The sequence below is a fragment of the Lampris incognitus genome, chromosome 10, assembly GCF_029633865.1.
Source record: "Lampris incognitus isolate fLamInc1 chromosome 10, fLamInc1.hap2, whole genome shotgun sequence".
Taxonomy (NCBI): Eukaryota; Metazoa; Chordata; class Actinopteri; order Lampriformes; family Lampridae; genus Lampris; species Lampris incognitus.
In genome coordinates this window covers 5,409,848-5,432,958 of record NC_079220.1, presented here as the reverse complement: position 1 = coordinate 5,432,958, position 23,111 = coordinate 5,409,848, and the positions used below count along the sequence as shown (strand labels likewise).

The 23,111-nt window shown below is 47.0% G+C and overlaps 1 protein-coding gene across 1 annotated transcript; it reads left to right on the top strand.

The window, feature by feature from the left end:
• Nucleotides 1–3,537: 3,537 nt before the first annotated feature.
• dnase1 (deoxyribonuclease I) lies at nt 3,538–22,422 on the top strand. The gene is made up of 9 exons (XM_056288297.1): nt 3,538–3,645; nt 6,807–6,945; nt 8,908–8,996; nt 9,129–9,215; nt 10,003–10,118; nt 18,160–18,272; nt 20,093–20,247; nt 21,219–21,312; nt 22,139–22,422. Exons 2-9 carry the CDS (start codon nt 6,808–6,810, stop codon nt 22,202–22,204), a joined length of 858 nt encoding a protein of 285 aa, XP_056144272.1. The 5' UTR covers nt 3,538–3,645; nt 6,807; the 3' UTR covers nt 22,205–22,422.
• The last annotated feature ends 689 nt before the right edge of the window (nt 22,423–23,111 follow it).

Sequence of the window (23,111 nt, the reverse complement as noted above, 5' to 3'; positions counted from 1 at the left end):
ACAACTGACTGTGTCTGCCGTGGGGAGTCGGATATGGCTATGTGTCGTGGTTGCTGCACTAGCGCCTCCTCTGGTTGGTCAGGGTGCCTGTTGGGGGGGGGGTTGCAGCTAATAGCGTGATCCTCCCACGCGCTCCGTCCCCCCTGGTGAAACTCCTCACTGTCAGGTGAAAAGACACGACTGGCGACTCCACATGTATTGGTGGATGCTGGAGCCTATCCCATCAGTCATTGGGCAGCAGGCGGGGAGACACCCTGGACAGGCCTCCAGGCCATTACACAGGGCCGACACACACACACACACACACACACACACACACACACACACACACACACACACACACACACACACACACACACACATACCTAGGGACAATTTAGTACGGCCGGTTCACCTGACCTACATGTCTTTGGACTGTGGGAGGAAACCGGAGCCCCCGGAGGAAACCCACGCAGACACGGGGGGAGAACATGCAAACTCCACACAGAGGACGACCCGGGATGACCCCCAAGGTTGGACTACCCCAGGGCTCGAACCCAGGACCTTCTTGCTGTGAGGCGACCGCGCTAACTACTGGGCCACCGTGCCGCCGCAATCATCAGTATGTCAGAGACAATAGACAGATCAGTCCACGGGCAAGAGACGCACACTGTCACCCTTGCCTGGCCTTGCATGCAGACTCACACAAGGACCGGCAGAAGGATAAAAATTCACATAAGTTAAAAGAATAAACAAATAAATAAATGAATGAATCATCCTAAGATGCATTGCACGTTACATTCCACCACTACAGTCAGTGAACGTACAGGCCCACAAGCCATGTGATAAACAGACAAGGTATAAAGCAACTGTTGTGGTTTAAAACAATATAAAGCATTCATTTAAAATTACTACTCTCGGCACCTCACACTCACCATTGATGGCGCTATTACCTTGATTACTGCAACTCACTCCTCTATGGCAGGGGTGCCCAATGCCAGGCCTCGAGGGCTACAGTGTCTGCAGGTATTTGCTGCAGCCATGCACTACACCACCTGATTTAACTAATTCCTTTCCCTCCTTGGTCCAAGAGGTGAGCCAATTAGTTAAATCAGGTGGTGTAGTGCACGGTTGGAACAAACACCCACAGACACTGCGGCCCTCGAGGCCTGGAGTTGGGCACCCCTGCTCTATGACATCAGTGCTAGCTCTATCAAGAGACTCCAACTGCTCCAGAATGCATCCACCTGACTTTTAACTTTCACTGATTCCTGGCACCACATCACCCCAGTCCTAAAAGACCTCCACTGGCTACCCATCTCCCACCGGATCAATTACAAAATCCTGGTTCTCATTTACAAAGCCCTTCACTAACTGGCTCCCCCATACCTCACCGACATCCTCTCCCCCTACCAACCCTCTCAGTCCCTCCGATCCACCTCAGCCTCCCTTCTCTCCACCCCCAGGTCCAACCTCCGTGGTGTTGGTGACCGAGCCTCCTCCAGGGCAGCTCCCAGACTCTGGAACTCACTCCCCAAAATCATTAGACTCAGAATCCCTCCCAGTCTTCCAATCCCGTCTCAATACACACCTCCTCTCCATTGCCTTCTCATGCCTCCCCCCCGCCGCCCTCTTATCCACCCCTAATCTGAGGCAGACTAAGGACCGAGTACTGGACCTGCTGCCCCCTCCTCTTGGAACTCCCTCCCCAAGCACATCAGAGACTGCTGCGATCTGCCCACATTCCAGTAATGAATCAGGACTCACCTCTCCAGACCTGCTCTCATGTGCGATTAATGTTGTGTTGCATGTTTTTGGTGTGTTGCTTTTATGTTTATTCTAATCTATATAAAGCGTCTGAGTATAATGAAAAGCGCTATATAAATAAAATGCATCATTATTATTATTATATTTAACAGCCTGATAGCAGAAGGAATGAAGGACTTAGAATAGCGATTTGTTTTCCTAGGGGGCGCTATAAAGCGCTGGCCTGAGGGCATTACAGTGAATTCACGGGACAGGCCGCGGTCAGATTGGCTAATAATTCCTTTTGCTTTCTGGGCCACACGTTTCTCCCAGAGGGAGCACAAGTCTCTCTGCTGGACTCAGATTACCGTGCAGCAGACCTGAACAATACTGTTCAGGCTGTTCCTGCCCTCCACTGTCAACCCATTAAACCAACAAGTGAAGGAAAAAGTTAAAAGACTTTCAATAAATGACTGGGAAAAAATACATGACATGGCGTTACAGACATTAAAAGAGTTAAGCTTCTGCAGTAAGTGAATTCTTCGTGGTCCACGCTTGACAATCGAATGTGTTCACATCGAACACAGATGTGAACAGAGCAATATAGTGTACGCTGTTAAGTGCCAGGAGGACTGCCGTGACTTGTACATTGGGGAAACTAAATAGACGCCGGCCAAGAGGATGACACAACACAGGAGAGCTAACACGCCAGGCCAGGACTCCACAGTCTACACCATCTACAGGCCAGTGGACACTCTTCAAGGATGAGGATGTGCACATCCTCGATAGGGAGGAACGCTGGTTTGAACGGGGAGTCAAAGAGGCCATCTATGTGAAGAGGGAACGACCATCCCTGAAATGGGGGGGGGGGGTGATTGTAAACAATCCCAAATCCTCTGTGAATAGTACACATGGCCATTGTGACTCTAGTTAATGGTCACAGCAATTTGCATCGTTGTTTTTGGGCGTTATGCCACTGTATTATTTATAAGGGTGAGGATACCTGCAGTCAGTTGAGACTGAAGAGGTCACTTAGATGAGTGATGAAATGGTCCGGGTAGCATAGCGGTCTCTTCCATTGTCTACCAACCATTACCAGTTCGAATCCCTGTGTAACCTCTGGCTTGGTCGAGCGTCCCTACAGACAAAATTGGCCGTGTCTGCAGGTGGGAAGCCGAATGTGGGTATCTATCCTGGATGCTGCACTAGCACCTCCTCTGGTCGGTCGGGGGTGCCTATTCGGGGGGGAGGGGGAACTGGGGGGGGGGGGGGGTAGCGTGATCCTCCCATGCACTACGTCCCCCTGGGGAAACTCCTCACTGTCAGGTGAAAAGAAGCAGCTGGGACTCCACATGCATGGGAGGAGGCATGTGGTAGTCTGCAGCCCTCCCCGGTTGGCAAATGGGGTGGAGCAGTGACCGGGACGGCTCGGAAGAGTGAGGTAGTTGGCCGGGTACAATTGGGGAGAAAAAGGGAACCCCCCCCCCCCCCCAAAAAAAAGACGAATGATGAAACGTATCTGTCAATAAACGTGTCCGGATGAACTGATTCAGCTGTCTTTGACATCGTTGTTGTGTGCTTTATTCTACATTACACTGTTAAGTCTTCCATTAGCAAATTCTATGATGTAATTTTACTCATAGCTGTAAAACATTCTGTCAAGGAGAGAATTGAGCTGAGGAGGCACAGTGATTTTATTGGATGGGGCTGAACCCCCCCCCCAAAGCCCGCCCATAACGCCAACGCTGCCTCGCCCCCTTTCACACACCTCCCCAGTCTGTTCCCCACACACAGGTAAATAAAACTCCCACAGGGGAAGCTGCAGCGGTTCTTCCGTGTCAGACGTTTCAGTGGAAACACATCCAGACAGAAGACTTTCCTCTGCCTGCTTTCACCGGAGGACGTACTTTAAACAAACAGGTATCTGTCCACCTTAAACTGATCCTTGTTATGCAGACAGGCAAGTTTAAAGCTGGCACAGTGGAAGCTGCTGTAATGAGCTGACAGATGAATTTCCCCCTAAACCTCCATGTTACGATAGTGATGTTAAACGCTCTCATTGAGATGACTGGGAACACCTCTGACTGTTAACAAGGTCTAATTTTACGATGAATTCGTTTTTCAGAATCACGATCTTTAAGTTGATGTCATGTGATGCACGCAGTGGCCATCTGCAATGTTAAGTGAGCAGGCTTGTCTGTCTCTTTTAGCTGCGAAAGTGAGACGTATGCTACTTTTCTGTTAAGAGACTGTTCTTAATGACTGAATTACAAAAGGTGGATTAAAAATAGGGCATCCGGGTAGCGTGGCAGTCTATTCTGTTGCCTACCAACATGGGGATCGCCAGTTCAAATCCCTGTGTTACCTCCAGCTTGGTCGGGCGTCCCTACAGTAACAATTGGCCCTGTCTGCAGGTGGGGAGCCGGATGTGGGTATGTGTCCTGGTTGCTGCACTAGCACCTCCCCTGGTCGGTCGGGGCGCCTGTTCGGGGGGGGGCCGGGGGGGATAGCGTGATCCTCCCACGTGCTACGTCCCCCCTGGTGAAACTCCTCACTGTCAGGTGAAAAGAAGCGGCTGGTGACTCCACATGTATCGGAGGAGGCATGCGGTAGTCTGCAGCCCTCCCCAGATCGGCAGAAGGGGTGGAGCAGTGACCGGGACGGCTCAGAAGGGTGGGGTAATTGGCCAGGTGCAACTGGGGAGAAAAAAAGGGGGGGAAATCCCCCCCCCCAAAAAAAAGATTTGCAGGACTTATTTTTCCCTTGGCGTTAAACACGAAATTTGAACCAAAGTTGCGGAACAATGTTTCAGATCCCGTTAAGAAAGAGTAGCATGTTGGCCTTTGTGATTCTTAAATATATTAACAATCTGAGGGAACACAATTTAATGGGACAAAAACATTTGTTTATATATTTGATCTGAAAATATGTTGTTATGGGTCTAGAATGGTAGAACTGACAAGCTTTGAGGGAGAAAATCGGTGCTTTTTCTAATAATAATATCAACCCCTTATGGTGAGATCCACGTGACATAGGCGACAAATGTGTTAGACCAATAAAATATGAGAGCAGAAAGGCGACACGCTGGTGTTAGAAACTAAACTCTCTGGATAGACTAGAGAGAAGCTGGGACGAGATGTTCTACTACAACACAGACACCTTCAGTCTGAGCCACACCTCCATCACTGTCCTCTACACCCCTTTATATCCTTTATATATGGACACCATCAAAGGACAGGAAGAGATGGAAACAGATGATCCGCTGTGGCGACCCCTAAGAAGAGCAGCCGAAAGTAGTGGTAGTAGATACATGGACACCTCCATCACCATCCTCTACATCTAAACCTCTTCATATCCTTTATACATGGAGACCTCCATCACCGTCCTCTACATCTACACCTCTTCATATCCTTTATACATGTCAATAGAAACAAACAGGCAAAGAACGAGTGTTCAATTACTCTTCAAAGATATTCTACCAATAGCACTCAAACCAAACTCCATCTTCCTTTTATCTGTGAAGCAAAGAGTAAGATGCCATCATGACTGAAGTATTTCTGATTCTGATTAAACTGAATTGCTGCCGGAAGTGGTGTTGGTAGGCCAGTAGGGGGAAGTCTTCCCTCTGGTCCTAATAAAAACAACAAATATCAAATCCCAATGCCCCTGTGCAGTGATGGGGACACTGTGCCGTAGGAGATGCCGTCCTTCGGATGAGACTTTAAACTGAGGTCCTGACTCACTGTGGTCATTAAAGATCCCAGGGGCATCTGGGTAGTGTGGCAGTCTATTCTGTGGCCTACCAGCACGGGGATCGCCACTTTGAATCACCGTGTTACCTCCGGCTTGGTCGGGCGTCCCTACAAACACAATTGGCCGTCTCTGTGGGCGGGAAGCCGGATGTGGGTATGTGTCCTGGTCGCTGCACTAGCGCCTCCTCTGGTTGGTCGGGGCGCCTGTTCAGGGGGTAGGGGGAACTGGGGGAATAGCGTGATCCTCCCACGCGCTACGTCCCCCTGGCAAAACTCCTCACTGTCAGGTGAAAAGAAACAGCTGGCGACGCCACATGTATCGGAGGAGGCATGTGGTAGTCTGCAGCCCTCCCCGGATCAGCAGAGGGGGTGGAGCAGCGACCGGGACGGCTCGGAAGAGTGGGGTAATTGGCCAGATACAATTGGGGGGGGGGGGTAAAAAAAAAAATCACATTCTGTACAAACGGACTAGGACACAACCGACTGGTATCGTAATTTAGAATTGCCAACAAAAGTTTCGAAACGCAAACTTGCCATACGCACATCAGATCCTTCTGGAAAAGAGTCAGAAGGTGGAAACAAGCTAAAATGTCACTCTAAGTTGGTCTTTAAAACACGTATGTTTAAGGTCATCTTTATACTTTCACTTGTTGTAAAAAGACAGACTGATGTGATGTTTACACCATGATACAGAGTGAATGAGGTCAGCGGGTAACAGTCTCTCCTGCAGGCATGACGTTCCAGTTTATTTTAGTAATATTTTACCAAGAGCAACGTGATTCGTGCCTCTGCAGAAGCAATAAGGTAAACCGGGCTCTCAGTAAAGGTGGCTGTGTCAGTGCAGCTGCTCCCGCCTTCCCTTGTTCCCACAGCACAGGTGAGATAAGAAGGAATTGTGGGTTTATTTCAGATCCTCTACTTTGCAACTCCCATTGCTCTCGTGCACTGCAAAATATTTGTGTTACATCAGAAAAAAAAACAACCTTGGGCTACTTACATCGCTATCCAGGCATTATTCTGCACCTTTACTGTAGCTGATCCTCCATGTTTGGCTTTTGACTTCGCCAACAACATTTTTGACCCAACAGCTGTCAATGATAAAAAAATTAACCCCATACTGTGAAGTTTTCGGTATTAAAATCAACTCAAAAGTGTCAGCGTGGAGATTTGGGGGAAACTCCGTGTCACGTTTGTCTCTGGACCACTGACTTTGGTACCCGACTGCATTTGGACTGTAATTTATAATCGGCTTTTGGGAGAGAACTGAGACTATTTCAGCTTTGTACAGAAAGTGGTAGCTGACCTGTCGCCCCTGGACTTTGCCCGCAGGATGCATTTGGTGAGTGCGCTGGGTTTGTTCTTGGCGCTGCTGCAGCTGGGGAGCACTCTGCTGCTGGGAGCCTTCAACATCAGAGCCTTTGGAGACAAGAAATCGTCCAACGAAACCCTGATGGACATCATCAGCAAGGTCTGATACAACCCCAGTCTCCCTGCAGGGCTGCAAGGCAAAAAGAAAAACACCACTCATTTCTTAATTTCTTCAACGGATTTGCAGAGCATTAAATAGCCAAAGTTTCAAATTCAATTATTTTTTTAATCATTAAATTATGAGGAATTTCTCACTGATTATCAATCTCATTTTAATTGTGATGCCCTTATACAGCTGACATAATCAACTGTAACCATCAGTAAGAAGATTAGATATGATGATCCCAAATGCTTGTATCCGGGTCGGATTCTCCGCCAAATCTGGAGAAACCGTTGACGGCACACAAATGATACCATAGCCACAATTAGAGATGCGTTACCTCAAGGTTTACAAACAGCTGTTTTTCCACAAAACAGCACTCCATCTCTAACTCTCTCTCTTAGCTTCAAAGCAAAGGCACCAGCTACCAGAGGGTGACTGGAGATCTTGGAGATAAGAGGCAACGCTTATGCGTTAATACGGATACTCTTCTGTGAAACTCTACCGTTTTTGTCCACAGGGCCACGCATATTCAGCAAAAACCAAAAGTCCTCGTAACAGATTTAGTGCACAGTCTCACGTGTGGGAAATTAACACGGGCAAATTTTCGCCTCCCGTTCACTTCCATTCTATACCAGCGAAGGGCAGAATAAAACATTCGCTTCTGGCGGCAAAGCAAATTCGCGATTTTGCTGGTCCAATTTCACCAGGGTTGAACTCCATGTGAAGCGAAGATGCGAATTCGCTTTGCCACTGGATGGGAGCGTTTTATTCTCCCCTTAGCTCACATAGAATGGAAGTGAATGGGAGTCGAATATTCACAAATGATAATTTCGCGTGTGTGACCACGCCCTTAAGATAATTTAAAGCTAAACTTTGCACATTTGGCACAGCAGTGGTATCTCCTGGCGGCAAGTGGTACAGGGACATACAATTAACGAAGGCTTGATGCTAAAACATCTACCTTTTGGTCTAATCTATTCAAAACTAGTGAAGACGCAATCGCTCTTGTCCTTCCTTAGAGTGTGAGAGCCCTCTTTGTTGATGACAACATGGTGAGACAGACAGATTTGTAATATGAGAAGACTGCTCGCACCAGACCACTTTGAAGCTGTAGCAACAAAACACATTGAAGTGCCAGCCAGTGTTACTTGTTCTATCTAAATTGAAGAACACGTAATTAATTTTAAAAGGTGTTGTATAATTTAGCTTTTCAGTTAAACAAAAATGACAGTACTCGGGAGTTTAGCTTCAATGTGATCCCATGGCAGCTTCAAAAAGCACAACACTAAACCTCAACATCCCAGAACCACTTCCATCTCACTGAGAGTACACTTAAACTACTTTGTGTCTATACATCTACTCAACTGACAACATTACTACCAATTATTAAATAAAAAAATCAAAAGAAATTAAAAGTAAACCTGAGAGTTTTGGTAGAACTGATAAAATCCATCCTCCCACCTTATACAATATCTCTGGCGCCAATGACCAGATTTAAACTTGAGGGTAATTACACATCTAAATCTTGACACCACTGATTTGATGTCTGACACTTTTGCTGTATTGCACACCAGAGGAAGAGCAGCTCACCAGAGTAGCGTGTGTGGCAAAAAGTTACAACGGGATTACTGATCTAGATCTTTATAATTACGCATCTTCCCTTAATCTGCTAGTGTGTTCAAAACAGCAATGACTGCCTTAAAGCAGTGGCTCTCAATCAGGTCCTCAGGTAGCACCAGTACTGCTGGTTTTTATTCTACCAGGTAGTTCATTACATTCACCTTGTAATGAACCACCCGGTGTTGTGTTGTTGTTCCAGGTGTAAAACTTCCGATTGGACACTGGAATAGTAAACCAGTAGCAACCGATGGTGCCTGAGGAACTCATTCAGAACCACTGCCTTAAGCAGTAACCACGTGTTAACAGTTGAAGTTGTTTTGTCATTTTGGCCTCCTTCAGATCGTCCATCGTTATGACGTTATTCTGATCCAGGAGGTGAGAGACGCTGATCTCTCAGCAACCAAAAAATTAATGCAACACATTAACAAGTAAGACAAATTAAGTTGAGTTTCTTCACAGAATTTTGTAATTAGGCATGCTCATGTTATCATATAATGTACATAATAACAGGAGCAATCTGCATGCCATACAATTGTGTGTGTGTGTGTGTTCTTCTACAGGGGTTCTCCTCAGATTAGATACCGTCACATTGTGAGTGAGCCGTTGGGTCGCAGCTCCTACCGGGAGAGATATCTCTTTCTCTACAGGTACAGCTCAAAACAAGATGAGTAGAATTTAATTTCTGCCAATACTGGTAAAAAAAAATTTTTCTAAAATCACGTGTATAAACCTTTAACATACACTACAATAGAATTAACTGCAAATCTAAAGTTGTCATCATTTAGACTGTGCAGAGTTTCTGTGTCTATTTTTACCCAATGTTTTTATTCAGTTTAAAATGTGACAAATGACATAATTTTCAGGTAAGGTGGAGAATCGTCCTTAGGATGACCTCATTAAATTTTGGAGATAATCAATTCTGTGCATAACTGTAGTCCTCTGACTTCTGGTTTCTACTTCAGCGGTCACACCAGTTTCCTGTTTGTTGGCGTGTGCTATTGACAATGGCATATTTTTCCCAATGCCTGCAACATTTACCCTGGATAAATGTCAACGACATGCACAGAATTGCCGACAAACTTTCACCTGCACCTACCAGCAAACGGGTGAAAAGTCTCAAGTTGTACATATGAAGTTACGTCCACAATTGTGCATGTCACTGACATTTATCCATGGTAAATCTTGCAGGCATCACGGTAAATATGCCACCGTCAACAGCGCACGTCAACAAACAGGAAACAGGTCTGACCGCTGCAGTAGAAACCGGAAGTCAGTGGACTACAGTTATGCACAGAGCCGATTGGGTTCAAGGTCACAGTCAAGGCTGTGAAAAGGTTCAGAATCAACACCTCTACACCCCTTTGTATCCTTTACACATGTCAGGAGACAGACAGGATAAAAACAAGTGCTTACTCAGGCTTCAAAACTTTCCAGAGAACAGAGCGTGTCAGTTGTGAAGAACTACACCTATGACGACGGCTGTGAGCCCTGCGGTACAGACACCTTCAGCAGAGAACCGTTTGTCGTCATGTTTTCATCTAACGATGCTGGTAGGCCATGTCAAGTACAGTGTGTGTGTGTGTGTGTGGGTGTTTATGTATTTCACGTACTATGCCTCACTGACCGAGCCACAACTTACTAACCCTGACATTTCTGCTGAATGTAGTTTTTGAAAAACCGACTATTGTAGTGAAAGGTAAATGCACCAAAACGCACTTAACCCACCTTTCTATTTTCAGAACAGAGTTTATCCACATTTTCAGAGCTGACTCAAGGGGATAGTACAGGTTGCAGGTTTTTTACTTTATATATTACTTACACAGTCCATAGGGTTAATGGTTGTGCCAGGAAGGGAATCCGATGTAAAATTTTGCCAGCTCAGTATGCGGATTGGCAAGACCATACCGGATCGGTCAAGACCCGGGCTGATAACAGCTGCCATTGGTGCTGTGCCCTCACATGGTACTGACGGAAGCTATAAAATCCGCCCCGGTGACCCCTGAGAAACAGGGAATACGCTGAAAGAAGAAGAAAAAGTATTACTTACACAGTCAGACAAACCCACGGACAAATTTTTTCATGTCTGTGTGCAGTTTAAAGGTAAGTGGAATGGAGAGTTTAGCCTAGCTTAGCACCATTACTGGATGTTTACTGGGATCACTAGCAGCTCCTCTCAGAGGGGAAATATTACCAGCTGTAATGACACTTCTCCGAAGCTTCTCCACTCGTTATGCTAGCATTAACCATTTCTCTTAACCAACGTTTTCCGGAGTACATGCAAAATCCATAAAACTGGACAGTAGCTTTGCACTGTCTCTGTGATACACACATCCATCTTCTTCTATGGCGGAAAACGACGGATATGCGTGTTACGAAAAAAATAGTTCAACTCTCTAATCTTTTTTGGGGAATTTGAATGTACTTGTGAAAACGCGGATAAGAAAATTTGCCAAAGCTAGTCTGAGTAAAAAAGTATGACCTGCTTTGGAGAAGGTGTATATCCAAGGGCGCACATAACTTGTGCGCAGGTGTGCATGTGTCGTCAAAATAAAGGCTCCGAAGCACATAATACGAAAAGAGACGCTTTTGCATACCAACGTTTTTGGGAACGTTACTTACGGACTAAATACACCAGGCACGGACCCGGTGTGACACGTTTGCTGCGGCAGAACGCGTCCATTATGATCAGCTGAAGCTGCTACACTGACTAGGAAGCCATGCAGACCCGTGCAGGCTTCATGCTGCTGATCAACATTTCCCTGTGATGGCCTGGTGGTCTGTCCAGGGGGTCTCCCCACCTGCCGCCCAATGACTGCTGGGATAGGCTCCAGCATCCCCGCAAGCCTGAGAGCAGGATAAGCAGTTTGGATAATGGATGGAGGGTCTATTTTATTTCCTCTACTCATGGCTTCAAGTATAATCTGTACAAGTATACTTGTACGAATACAATCTGTTTAAAAATGATTGAGGTAAATACCGCATTGAATCAGACGCAATGCAACGCAGCAATGCAACCTTGTGGGTTTTGTTTTTTTACTGCACTACTGCACATTAAAATAAATCAATCAAGGGCGTCCGGAGTGGCATGGCAGTCTATTGCGTTGCCTACCAATCATGGCCGGATTAACCCAGCAGGGGGCCCTGGGGCACGCACGTCCACTCCCCCCCCCCCCCGTCAGATAGGCCACGCAAACAATACTAAGCATCGTTAAATGTAAAACTAATGCAAATACCCAACCTGGCAGTTGATGTTATGCCAATCTGCATGCGATTCGGATGGCGACTACCAAGTACAACACAATTTTGAATCACAAAACAAACAGAGATGAGAATAGCAGCTCACAGCGTCGCAAACACATTGCGAAGCCTTCTCCCCACTTACAACGGCTTACCAGCAGGAATTTCAGAGCAAATAATTTAGTGAAATATAGGCATATTTTAGTAAAACTATCTGTTTAATTATTCTTCAGTATGGGCATTCTAGCTAGCACATTTGTTTAACTATACACAATGAAACAATGAAGCTTGGGGCCCAGCATTAGTAGAGACTGTAGCTTGGGGCCCCGCAACAATAGAGACTTTGTAGCTTGGGGCCCAGCATTAGTAGAGACTGTAGCTTGGGGCCCCGCAACAATAGAAACTTTGTAGCTTGGGGCCTTGCATCAGTAGAGACTGTAGCTTGGGGCTCTGCAACAATAGAAACTTTGTAGCTTGGGGCCTTGCATCAGTAGATGATAGCTTGGGGCCCCCGCATCAATAGAGACTAGCTTGGGCCCTGCATCGATGCAGGTTTGGAATAAACGTCCCTTGTAGGGTATGATTGGGGATCCCTACTATACACGAACACAATACCCCTGACATTTTGGGGCCCCTCGTGGTCTGGGGCCCCGGGGCACTTATCCGGTCGGTAATCTAGCCTTTTGCTACCAATACGGGGATCATCGGTTCGAATCCCCATGTTACCTCCAGCTTGGTCAGGCGTCCCTACGGACACAATTGGCCGTGTCTGTGGGTGGGAAGCCGGATGTGGGTGTGTGCGCTGGTCGCTGCTCTAGCGCCTCCTCTAGGCTATAATGCATTTTAAATTGCATTATAGCATTTATTCACTCTTTGGGGCAAAAATAAGAGCTTTCAGTTGTAACTTAGATATAGTTAACAAAACAGAATTCTTATGCAGTAACTTTCAGATATGTGTAACAAAACAGAATATGTATGCAGTAACTTTCAGATATATGTAACAAAACAGAATATGTATTCAGTAACTTTCAGATATATGTAACAACAGCATTTTTATGCAGTAACTTTTAACAATGCAAACGGGAGCGAGATCTCTTATTAAAATACAATAAATTACACTTGTGAAACAGATGTAATTAGAGAAAAAAGTCCTGTTACCCTTTATAGTTTAGGGAGATAAAGGTCTCAGTCACATTTTAAGTAAAATGATCCTATTTCTATAAATGTCATAGGCTCTTTTTTTTAAAAGACATTTTATTTTCACGGACCCCTTGCAATTACACCACGGACCACTAGGGGTCCGCGGACCCCCCGGTTGAGAAACGCTGCTTTTCTCATAGGAACCCGAGTTTGAGCTATCGCGTCACAAAACGAAGGGTCAAGGAGCCGAGAAAGGAAGATACTGTACCGGTTTGGCCAGGGGCTGCCGAGCCCATTCGTCCGTGACCCGTTACAACACGTTTTGCTAACCGCCATCTTTAGCCGTTAACTCGCGGGGCGCATCGCGCTGCCATTACTAACAGGAAAACCGTACGAGCGTTTAACTCGACCTCACATTAACTCGACACTCAAGGGTGATTAAGCTCGGCGAGGGTCGTCGCTATTTCTAGCTCCCCATTGGGATTCTGCGTGTTACAAACCTGGTTTAAACGGGAAAACGGAAGAGCCGCGGATCGCCGGTTGTCGTCGTCTCCGGTTCTTGAGGAAGAGGGCCGCGTACCCTTATATAACAACTAACGCCCTCAGCCCACAGCTCCCTCTAGCGGCGAAAGCTAAGAAATACACTTTCAGCGAAAACGACGGTTTCAACACGAATAAAAAGACGGCTCATACCGACGCCAGTGTGGTGTTTCGTGCTTCTCGTAACGTCAATAGATGGGCAGACAAGGACTGGAGTGAACGATGGTTTTAGTGCAGTTCAAATACTTTATTTGTCACATGCACAGAAGTACAAGGTAAAACATGCAGTGAAATGAGAAGGGGTACTCCATCTGTCATTGTGTGAAGACATGCTAGACCTGGATAAAAGACAAAAGATCAGTGCATTTTTTTCTTTTGTCTTTTTAAGTCAAAATAAACAATGAATTTTAAAAATAACCTAGCTGTCTCAGGGACAGGATATAGTAGTCTCACAGGATATATTTACACATGGCACATGGCTTCCTGACTCAACATAAGGGCCTGACTACCTAGCTGGCTACCATATCCTCCTATCAGCAGGGGGCGTACGTAGACTAGAGCAGTGTTTCTCAACCGGGGGTCCGCGGACCCCTAGTGGTCCGTGGTGTAATTGCAAGGGGTCCGTGAAAATAACATATCTTAAAAAAAAGATCCTATGACATTTATAGAAATAGGATTATTTTACTCAAATGTGACTGAGACCTTTATCTACCTAAACTATAAAGGGTAACAGGACTTTTTTCTCTAATTACATCTGTTTCACAAGTGTAATTTATTGTATTTTAATAAGAGATCTCGATCCCGTTTGCATTGTTAAAAGTTACTGCATAAAAATTATGTTGTTACATCTATCTGAAAGTTACTGAATACATATTCTGTTTTGTTACATATATCTGAAAGTTACTGAATACATATTCTGTTTAGTTACATATATCTGAAAGTTACTGAATACATATTCTGTTTTGTTACATATATCTGAAAGTTACTGAATACATATTCTGTTTTGTTAACTATATCTAAGTTACAACTGAAAGCTCTTATTTTTGCCCCAAAGAGTGAATAAATGCTATAATGCAATTTAAAATGCAGTTTCTATGGTTTCTACAAATTGCAACCCCCCTCCCCCAAGATCAGGTGGAGGGGTCCTCAGGGTAGATCAAAAATACGCAGGGGTCCAGGACCCCAAAAAGGTTGAGAACCACTGGACTAGAGCACACTCACAAAGACTGTGTAGCTTGTAATGATCTGCTTGTGGACATTACATCACTCTTTTCTTTCTTCCTTTTAACCATAACTCAGTTTTAACTTCAGAAGTGCTGCTGAAGTACTTTCCTTGTAAGCATTCTCAAATGCCCATAATGAAAAGTAAAAACCCATAATGGCCTTAACTTTGACTGTTCTTCCTTACTTGCAATAAACGCATTTACTGTAGCCGTCCCTGCAACAACCCAAAAGTCAGTTTCTGTAGTGCAACCAAATCAGTCCGTTACTTTGTGCTTTAAGCTTGCTTGTATAGAAGAGTCCATGGAACAATACTCTGTTTGTAAACAGTCTCAAATGACAACAACATTGTCAGTCCACGAGATAGAATAATCTCTCAGCTTTGCACGCGTGGGTTCGATCCCATCCTCGTCGCCAGTGTGATGTTTTGTGCTTCTCATAGCATCAGTAAATGGACAGACAACGACTGGAGTGAACGATGGTTTTAGTGACGTCTCACAGGCTATACGTGCACATGGCAGGTGGCTTCCTGACTGAACATAAGGGCCTGACTACCTAGCTGGCTACCATATCCTTCTATCAGCAGGGGGCGTACGTAGACTAGAACACAGTAACAGAGACTATAGCTTTGTAATGATCTGCTTGTGGACATTACAACAAGTAAATCCTTTTAAACACAAATTGTTGCCACACATTTGGGTATGTCACACGAGGTTAAACCTTGAGAGCCAGCAAATAGTTAGTTTACGTCACAACTAGCTTACGTTTCTGAGCAGTGCTGCACGTGAGAGGGGATTTTCACATCTCACTGTGATAAAAAGCAAACACAGATCCTGCCTGTCGGACCCTCGCCTCTCAACCTCGATGCACACCCACTTGTCTAAGATGTCAACAGTGACCTCTGACCCGAAGCCCGCTGTTGACTCACGGATGCAAACGGCTAATTGCAGGCTCAACCAGGGAGAAGGAAGCAGGCCTGCGTCACCATCTACCAAAGAGGAATATAGTGAGGAGAGCAGTCAGGGGGTAGGGATGTGATGACGACAGCTTGTGGGATAAACTGGACGGGTACCCAGCAACATTTCCAGGTGCTCCCTTGAGAACAAGACCAAAGAAAGTTGTGCGTGCACCCGTGTATATCCCTTCTGTTGAGCAGACCGAACTGCGAGTGATCCTAGTAGACATTCAGCCACAAGGCTAAACTCACCATTCTACATACCTTCAAACTACACACAAACTTAAAAAAGTTGTCCGCACGTTTGTTGGACCAAATGCAGGTAGGACACACGGTAAAACCCCCCAGTTGCCCATAAGATCATTGCACAAATTGCCAGTATAACTTCAGAGTAAGCAGCAAGCTGGTGGAATTCACAAGGAACTGTAAGAGAGCGTACTCAGCAGAGTGCAGAAGTCCGCCGGGCCTATCTCCCCCCCTCCCTTCTTCTTCTCTGCTTGGGCTTGACGACAAACCAGCCCCTTTTTTCGCCTACGGGGAGAAGGGAAAACACTGCCTGCCTATCTACCCTTCTCCGGTGCTCGGACTTAGGCGAATTTTGAATCGCCGCAAATGTGAGAGGTCCTTGATTATACAGTCAAAACTGTGAGATTAGCAGCGGACAGACAAACCAGTGTTTGTCCTGTCCTTGGGAGACTTCCGTGCAGCGCCCAAGTCGATTCAAAGGGAAATATGAAGAAGAAGAAGAAGAAAAAAAAAAAGGTCTTTAATATGCAGTGCTCAAGCTAAAAAAGCTACCTAATAAAAAATGTTTACGTCAGTCTGTGGCTGTGCAGCCTCCTGTGGGGGACCCTCGCACGAATGTGACCAGGTCTTATATGAACTTGCACTTTCCAAAAGGAAAGGATTTGCTGTGCGACCATTTGGGTCTAACCCAAACCCTGTCTTTATTTTCATAGTATAATAAAGCTAGCGTAACCGGTTATTTTGTTGCCCGGTGCGGGATTCGATACGGGGTGTACTGCACCACAAGGCGACGTCGCTAACCGCTCGGCTAAAGGGTCAGACCCGTTAGCTAGCTAGGGGCTAACGTGTCTTATTAGTAGTTTACACTAGCTAAACCGTGTAGGCTCGCGCTTGCGAGACTCACATCTGCGGTTGACTCAGATCGGGCAGCGCCATTACCCGAGCTATACCGGAAACCCGATTTGCTCTAACCTAACCCTAAACGGAACCACGCTTACCTGGCACCTGCACGGGCCAACAATAGCAATCTGGCACATGTAGAACAACATGGCACATGCGTAGAACAAATCGGGTTTCCGGTACGGATCGGACAGTTACGGGCAGCGACAAGAATATGTAACACTTCCTGTTTGACCCCAACCTAGAGGAAGTTGTTCCTTTATAATGTAACCGGTTATTTTCTTGCCCGGTGCGGGATTCGAACGGGGTGTACTGCACCACAAGGCGACGTCACTAACCGCTCGGCTAAAGGGTCAGACCCGTTTGCTAGGGACTAACGTGTCTTATTAGTAGTTTACAGTCGTCACCCTCCCCGGAAGCGCGCCCTCGCGCTTTGTTCTTCCCGCGCTCCGAAGAGACTTCTGAGGATCTGCACACTTCCGGATCCCGCCGCTGCCACCAATGTAACCGGTTATTTTCTTGCCCGGTGCGGGATTCGATACGGGGTGTACTGCACCACAAGGCGACATCACTAACCGCTCGGCTAAAGGGTCAGACCCGCTAGCTAGCTAGCTAGCTAGGGACTAATGTGTCTTATTAGTAGTTTACAATAACTTTAGCATTTTTTAGATTATCGAAATTCTTTAAATAACTTTTGATCATGTTGCTGCCCGATATGAGTCAGCCGCAGGCGTGTCGCACATAAGCAAACGTAAACGGTTTACCCAGCTTTATTATATTATGTAAAGGTTATTTGTTCCTCCAGTGTTCCTCCAGTTCTCTTGTGCCAGGATCAGCAGGGATTTGCTGCCTTGCGAAACAGAATCGACTTCTCGTTTACCTTCAAGACTCATACACTGTCGCTGCCCGATCTGAGTCAACCGCCATGCGCGACGCACGTCTGCGGTTGACTCAGATCGGGCAGCGACAGAGCGCAGCGTTGGTCGAGCGAGCTAGAGAGTCAACGAAGAGGGGGAGCGGCGATAGCAAGAACAACCTTTCTCTGAGGGTTTGAATCACCGCAACCACGAGAGGTTCTTGGCCGTGCAGGCATAACTGTGCACAACATGTTTTTAGGCCGATAGATGCAGTAGTTGTGAGATTAGCTGCGGACTGACACACACACAGGTACACGCGAACAAACGCATAACAACGAAGGCTTTAATGAAAATGCTAACTATATTGGTTGTTGCTTGCCTAGGGAGGTTATGGTACCCACCTTTTAATTCACTGACAAGGATGGTAGAACTGACAGCTCAACTCTCTCATTCCTCTCTCCTCACCTCCATTTCCTCCTCTCTTCTTACCCCCAGCTGTGAGGAACTTTGTCCTGATCCCTCAGCACACCTCTCCGGACTCTGCTTTGAAGGAGGTGGACGCCCTCTACGACGTGGTGGATGATGTGCGTGCACGCTGGAAGACCAATGTAAATGTGCTCCCTACATATATCTACACGTGCGAAACAACTGTGGGGGTTTATCTGGTTTACAAATGATCCGAAGGTGAATGATTTCTACCTGGGCGCTGACCTCTGTTGTTCAGAGATGTGAATAGCAACGATAAATCAAAATGGACAAGGCAGGGAAACCGGAATCTGCCCTGATCTCAAATCACAACTGTTAACTATGATGTCAAATGACAACTAACACACAGCCGCAGTCGTATCAAAGTCAAACTCAAGGTATCTTTATTGTCCCTTGCAGGGAAATTCGTTTGCAGCCAGTATAAAAACTCACACTAAGACAACACATACAAACACCGAGGCGGAATTGACAGCAGGACATGGTGGGCAAGGAGAACCAAAGTAGTCCAAATACCAAATATAAAATATAAATATACAGACCAAGGAAACAAGCAAACTGCAGACAACAGGTGCATGCTAGCTACTATTTAACAACTGGATGGCAGTGGGGACAAAGGAAGCCCTGTATCTCTTAGTCCTGATACAGGGCATCCTCAACCAACGACCTGAAGGTAACAGCTCAAACTCTGGCCGAAGGGGGGGGGGCTTGGCACTCCAGAAAGGAAGTAGTATTTTTGAACACCCTCCTATTATAAAGGCCAGGTGTGTGAGTTTTGTTTCAATCAATACTGTTCGGCTACTCCCACATATATTTACTAGTCATATAATACTCCAGGAAGGCCCAAATATTAGCTATAGCCCCTTTTAATACATACTGTCCACTAGTCCTGGATCACGATATTGTAGCAAATTCGGGGGGTAGCCGGGACGCGAACCCGGGTCGCCCGCACTGACTGCGCTAACCACGGGCGATTACGTTCGTGTCCCGGCTGCGGCGGTTCCCGGATGCCCCCTGAATTCGCTACATTGGTGTCAGAAGTGGGATGGTGTGGTGAGACCGCGAGGCCATCGGAAGCGCGCCCAGAGGCGTGAGGGAGCCGATATGCTGAAGCGCGGGGATGTGCTTCCCGAAGGAGGGGGGTAGTGTAATGATCGTGAACAGTAGTGGATCTAGAGAGTTTTTCCTGGGGTGGCAAGACTGTGTCCCAGAGGTGGCAGCTGCCACCCCTTTGCCACCCTGTAGATCCACGCCTGTGAGGGGGAGGGGGGGATTCTAAATCGGCGACTTCTGTTTGAGATGAGTTTGGTGCGGGTCTCATTGACCTTCACCATGCATGTACATAAAATATACTTTAAAAAAATATTATCTGATTTATAAATGGGGTGGCAACAGGGGTGGCAAGACTGTGTCCCAGAGGTGGCAGCTGCCACCCCTGTTGCCACCCTGTAGATCCGCCCCTGATCGTGAATAACTAGACTTGGCTAGCGAGTCGGACCCTTTAGTCGACTGGTTAACGTAGTCATCCGTGGTGCGGGAGACCCGGGTTCGCGTCTCGGCGGTTCCCGGCTGCCCCCCGAATTCGCTACATTGGTGTCAGAAGTGGGATGCAGTGATGAGCTGTTCCGATGGCCTCACGAGCTCACCAGTGTAGCGAATTCAGGAGGGGGCAACCGGGAACCGCCGCAGCCAGGACGCGAACCCGGATCTCCCACACCCCGGGCAACAACGTTAACCAGTCTACTAAAGGGTCCGACCCGTTAGCCAAGGTCTAGCGAGTGTGGTCATCCGTCATCGTTACAATATATAACCAGAATGAAAGTGTCCACCCCCTCATGTCTTCCTCTAATTATGAAATGTCTCCCAGATGCTGGTTATCCTCCACCCCTTTCCTGCCTTCTTTCCATCTCTCTCTGCTGAGACAACCACCGTGTTCTCTCTGTAGGACATTGTGCTGCTGGGGGACTTCAACGCTGGCTGTAACTATATACTGGGCTCAGAATGGGATAAGATTCGTCTCTTCACGGACAAGAATTTCCACTGGCTCATCACTGATAAGATGGACACAACTGTGACATATACTCACTGCCCCTACGACAGGTGGGCTGGACCACAAACACACATCCACGTGGACAAACACAAGCACATAGACGAACACATGCACATATGTACATATGTATAGGGTTACTGGTGATTCATGTGCCTCAGCGGTGTAAGGAAAAAAACAAACGCCACGCTTGAATATGTGTAGTTTCCGCCTCTGACCACTAGATGGCATGTGCGGTATTCTAACGGCTGCACAGAACCACAACAGAGGCGCTGCCATTGCCATAACAGCTATGGTGTTGACTGTTGTGATTTCATGCATATTGAGGTATTATCTGACTCTTTTCTTTAAAAATTGTGACAAAACAGAGCAATACATCAGTGTTTTAGTGTCATTATATATCACAACACGGTGACCTGTGACACAGGTATCTTGATACAAATTGTATCGCTGAATTCTTGTTACTGCATAGCCCTTATACGCCTGCCACACAAAATGGGGGGGGGGGGTAGGGACGGGACACTCACGTGCTGACTGTTGATGAGGCTGTTTCGTTAAACCAAGCAGCCGCTTAACTGTCACTTTTTTTGAATTATTGCCATTTTCCCATAGTTCTTTAAGAGTACAGACAGAAATGCACTGGCTCCTGATTCGGTTGAGGCATGGGGGGCATGGGCATGGGTGCCCCCCTCCCCCTGTGACCTTTGCCCTTAGACCTGTCATTTGGTGCCATGCTCCACATGCAACTTGCAAGTAAACACAGCAATGTGGTTTTACTGAAAGGCTTCTTTGTGACGTTTTACTATTTCATTTGTCCTTGCCTTTTCTGACATTTATCGATGTCTCTTTATTTCCCCATTTCTCAACCTAAAATGTTTTATGTTCACATTCAAGTCGTTTCATCGCCTTTGCAACATGGTTGGAAAACTGCACCCTCAGTAAACCGTATTACAAATTATTTGCATCATAAGAACGCTCACATTTAAATACTCGCGTAGTAAAGCCCGTCCGTCTCCACCTGAAGGATCGTGGTCACCACTGACATGATGAGAGGGGTGCTGCGGGGCAGTGCTCAGGTCTACAACTACATGAAGGATCTGCACCTCAGCCAAAGCCTGGTAAATCTGCCATTAACATCTCTTTAAATACACGTATACCTTCTTTAATTACCAGTTGTAACAAATCTGCAGGGATGAGATTTGGAAATATACTCCTTCCGCTTCCAGCGTGGGGAGACGGCGGCGCAAATTCACGTTTGCTGCGGCCTCACCCAGTCCCGGCGTGGGGAGACGGCGGCGCAAATTCACGTTTGCTGCGGCCTCACCCAGTCCCGGCGTGTGGAGATGGCGGCGCGAACTTACGTTTGCGGCGGCCTCACCCAGTGCCGTCCACGCAGTGTCTTAGTCTGCGTCTGCACCTTGGGTTTGTGTTTTCGTTTGGTGACTGGGGGAGCTTGGCCTGCTGCGTCTTGTTGGCCCATGGACCACGGCCCTGCCTGGAGCTGCGCCCGAGGAGGAAACACCGAGGGAAGTCTGGCGGGGCGCGGAAGCGGGGCAGGCTGGACTGGCTGCTGGCCCATGCAGACCAGCCGTTCCGCTCGCCCGGCGTTGTTTTTGGTGTCATCATGTGTGATGTGGGGAGGTGTGTCGAGGGTGTCTGGCTGGGAGGGCTGGCGTTGGATTGGCTGGGGGAGCCTGGTCTGCTGCATCCGGTGGGCCCAGGGCTTAGTGCAAAACCTTCAGGAATGAAGGTTTTGCACTAAAGAAGGGTGCATCCACTATCAATGATAATTCAAATGGATCATAGTATTGTTTTTTTTCCTCTTAGTCTTTGTCCATGTCAGTGTCCCCATGCCTCACTAAATGTCATGTACACATGTCTGTAGTATGCAAATATGTATGGAGGTAAACATGTATTTTGTTTCATCCATCCATCCTCCCTCAGGCATTGGCTGTCAGCGACCACTTTCCTGTGGAGGTGAAGCTGATTGGCCACAGTCTCACAGTGTGAGCCCATCTACAGGAAGTGTTCTCAATCATGTACCAGCCAATCAGCAGGCCATTTAGCGCCAAGCATGAAGCTGCTCATGTGTCCTCCAAGTGACCGCTCCATCTAAACTGTCACAGTCAACATCACTGTGATGCCATGAATAACAGTTCATGGTTACAATAAAAAAAATGATTAAATTGTGTTTAAATTTGTTATTGCATTGCTTGAAGTATCATCAAATACAGTAAAGAACATGGCACCATATATCAAGTTTAAAGGTTTGAAATATGGGGATGAGTTGTTGCCTCAAGTGAAAGAGTTCAAGTATCTCAGGGTCTTGTTCACAAGTGAAGGTAGGATGGAGCGGGAGATTGACAGGCGGATTGGTGCAGCATCAGCAATAATGTGGACGTTGTACAGGACCGTTGTGGTGAAGAGGGAGCTGAGCCAGAAGGCAAAGCTCTCAATTTACCAGTCAATGTTCGTTCCAGCCCTCACCTATGGTCACGAGCTTTGGGTAGTGACCGAAAGGGTGAGATCGCGGATACAAGCGGCTGAAATGAGTTTCCTCCGTAGGGTGTCTGGGCTCAGCCTTAGAGATAGGGTGAGGAGCTCGGACATCCGGGGGGACCTTGGAGTAGAGCCGCTGCTCCTTCGTGTCAAAAGGAGCCAGTTGAGATGGTTCGGGCATCTGATCAGGATGCCTCCTGGGCGCCTTCCTTTGGAGGTTTTCCGGGCACATCCAACTGGGAGGAGACCCCGGGGTAGACCCAGAAGTCGCCGGAGGGACTACATGTCCAATCTGGCCTGGAAACACCTCGGGATCCCCCAGGAGGAGCTGGAGGGCGTTGCTGGGGAGAGGGACGTCTGGAGTGCCCTACTTAGCTTGCTGCGAACGCGACCCGACCCCGGAGAAGCAGCTGATGAT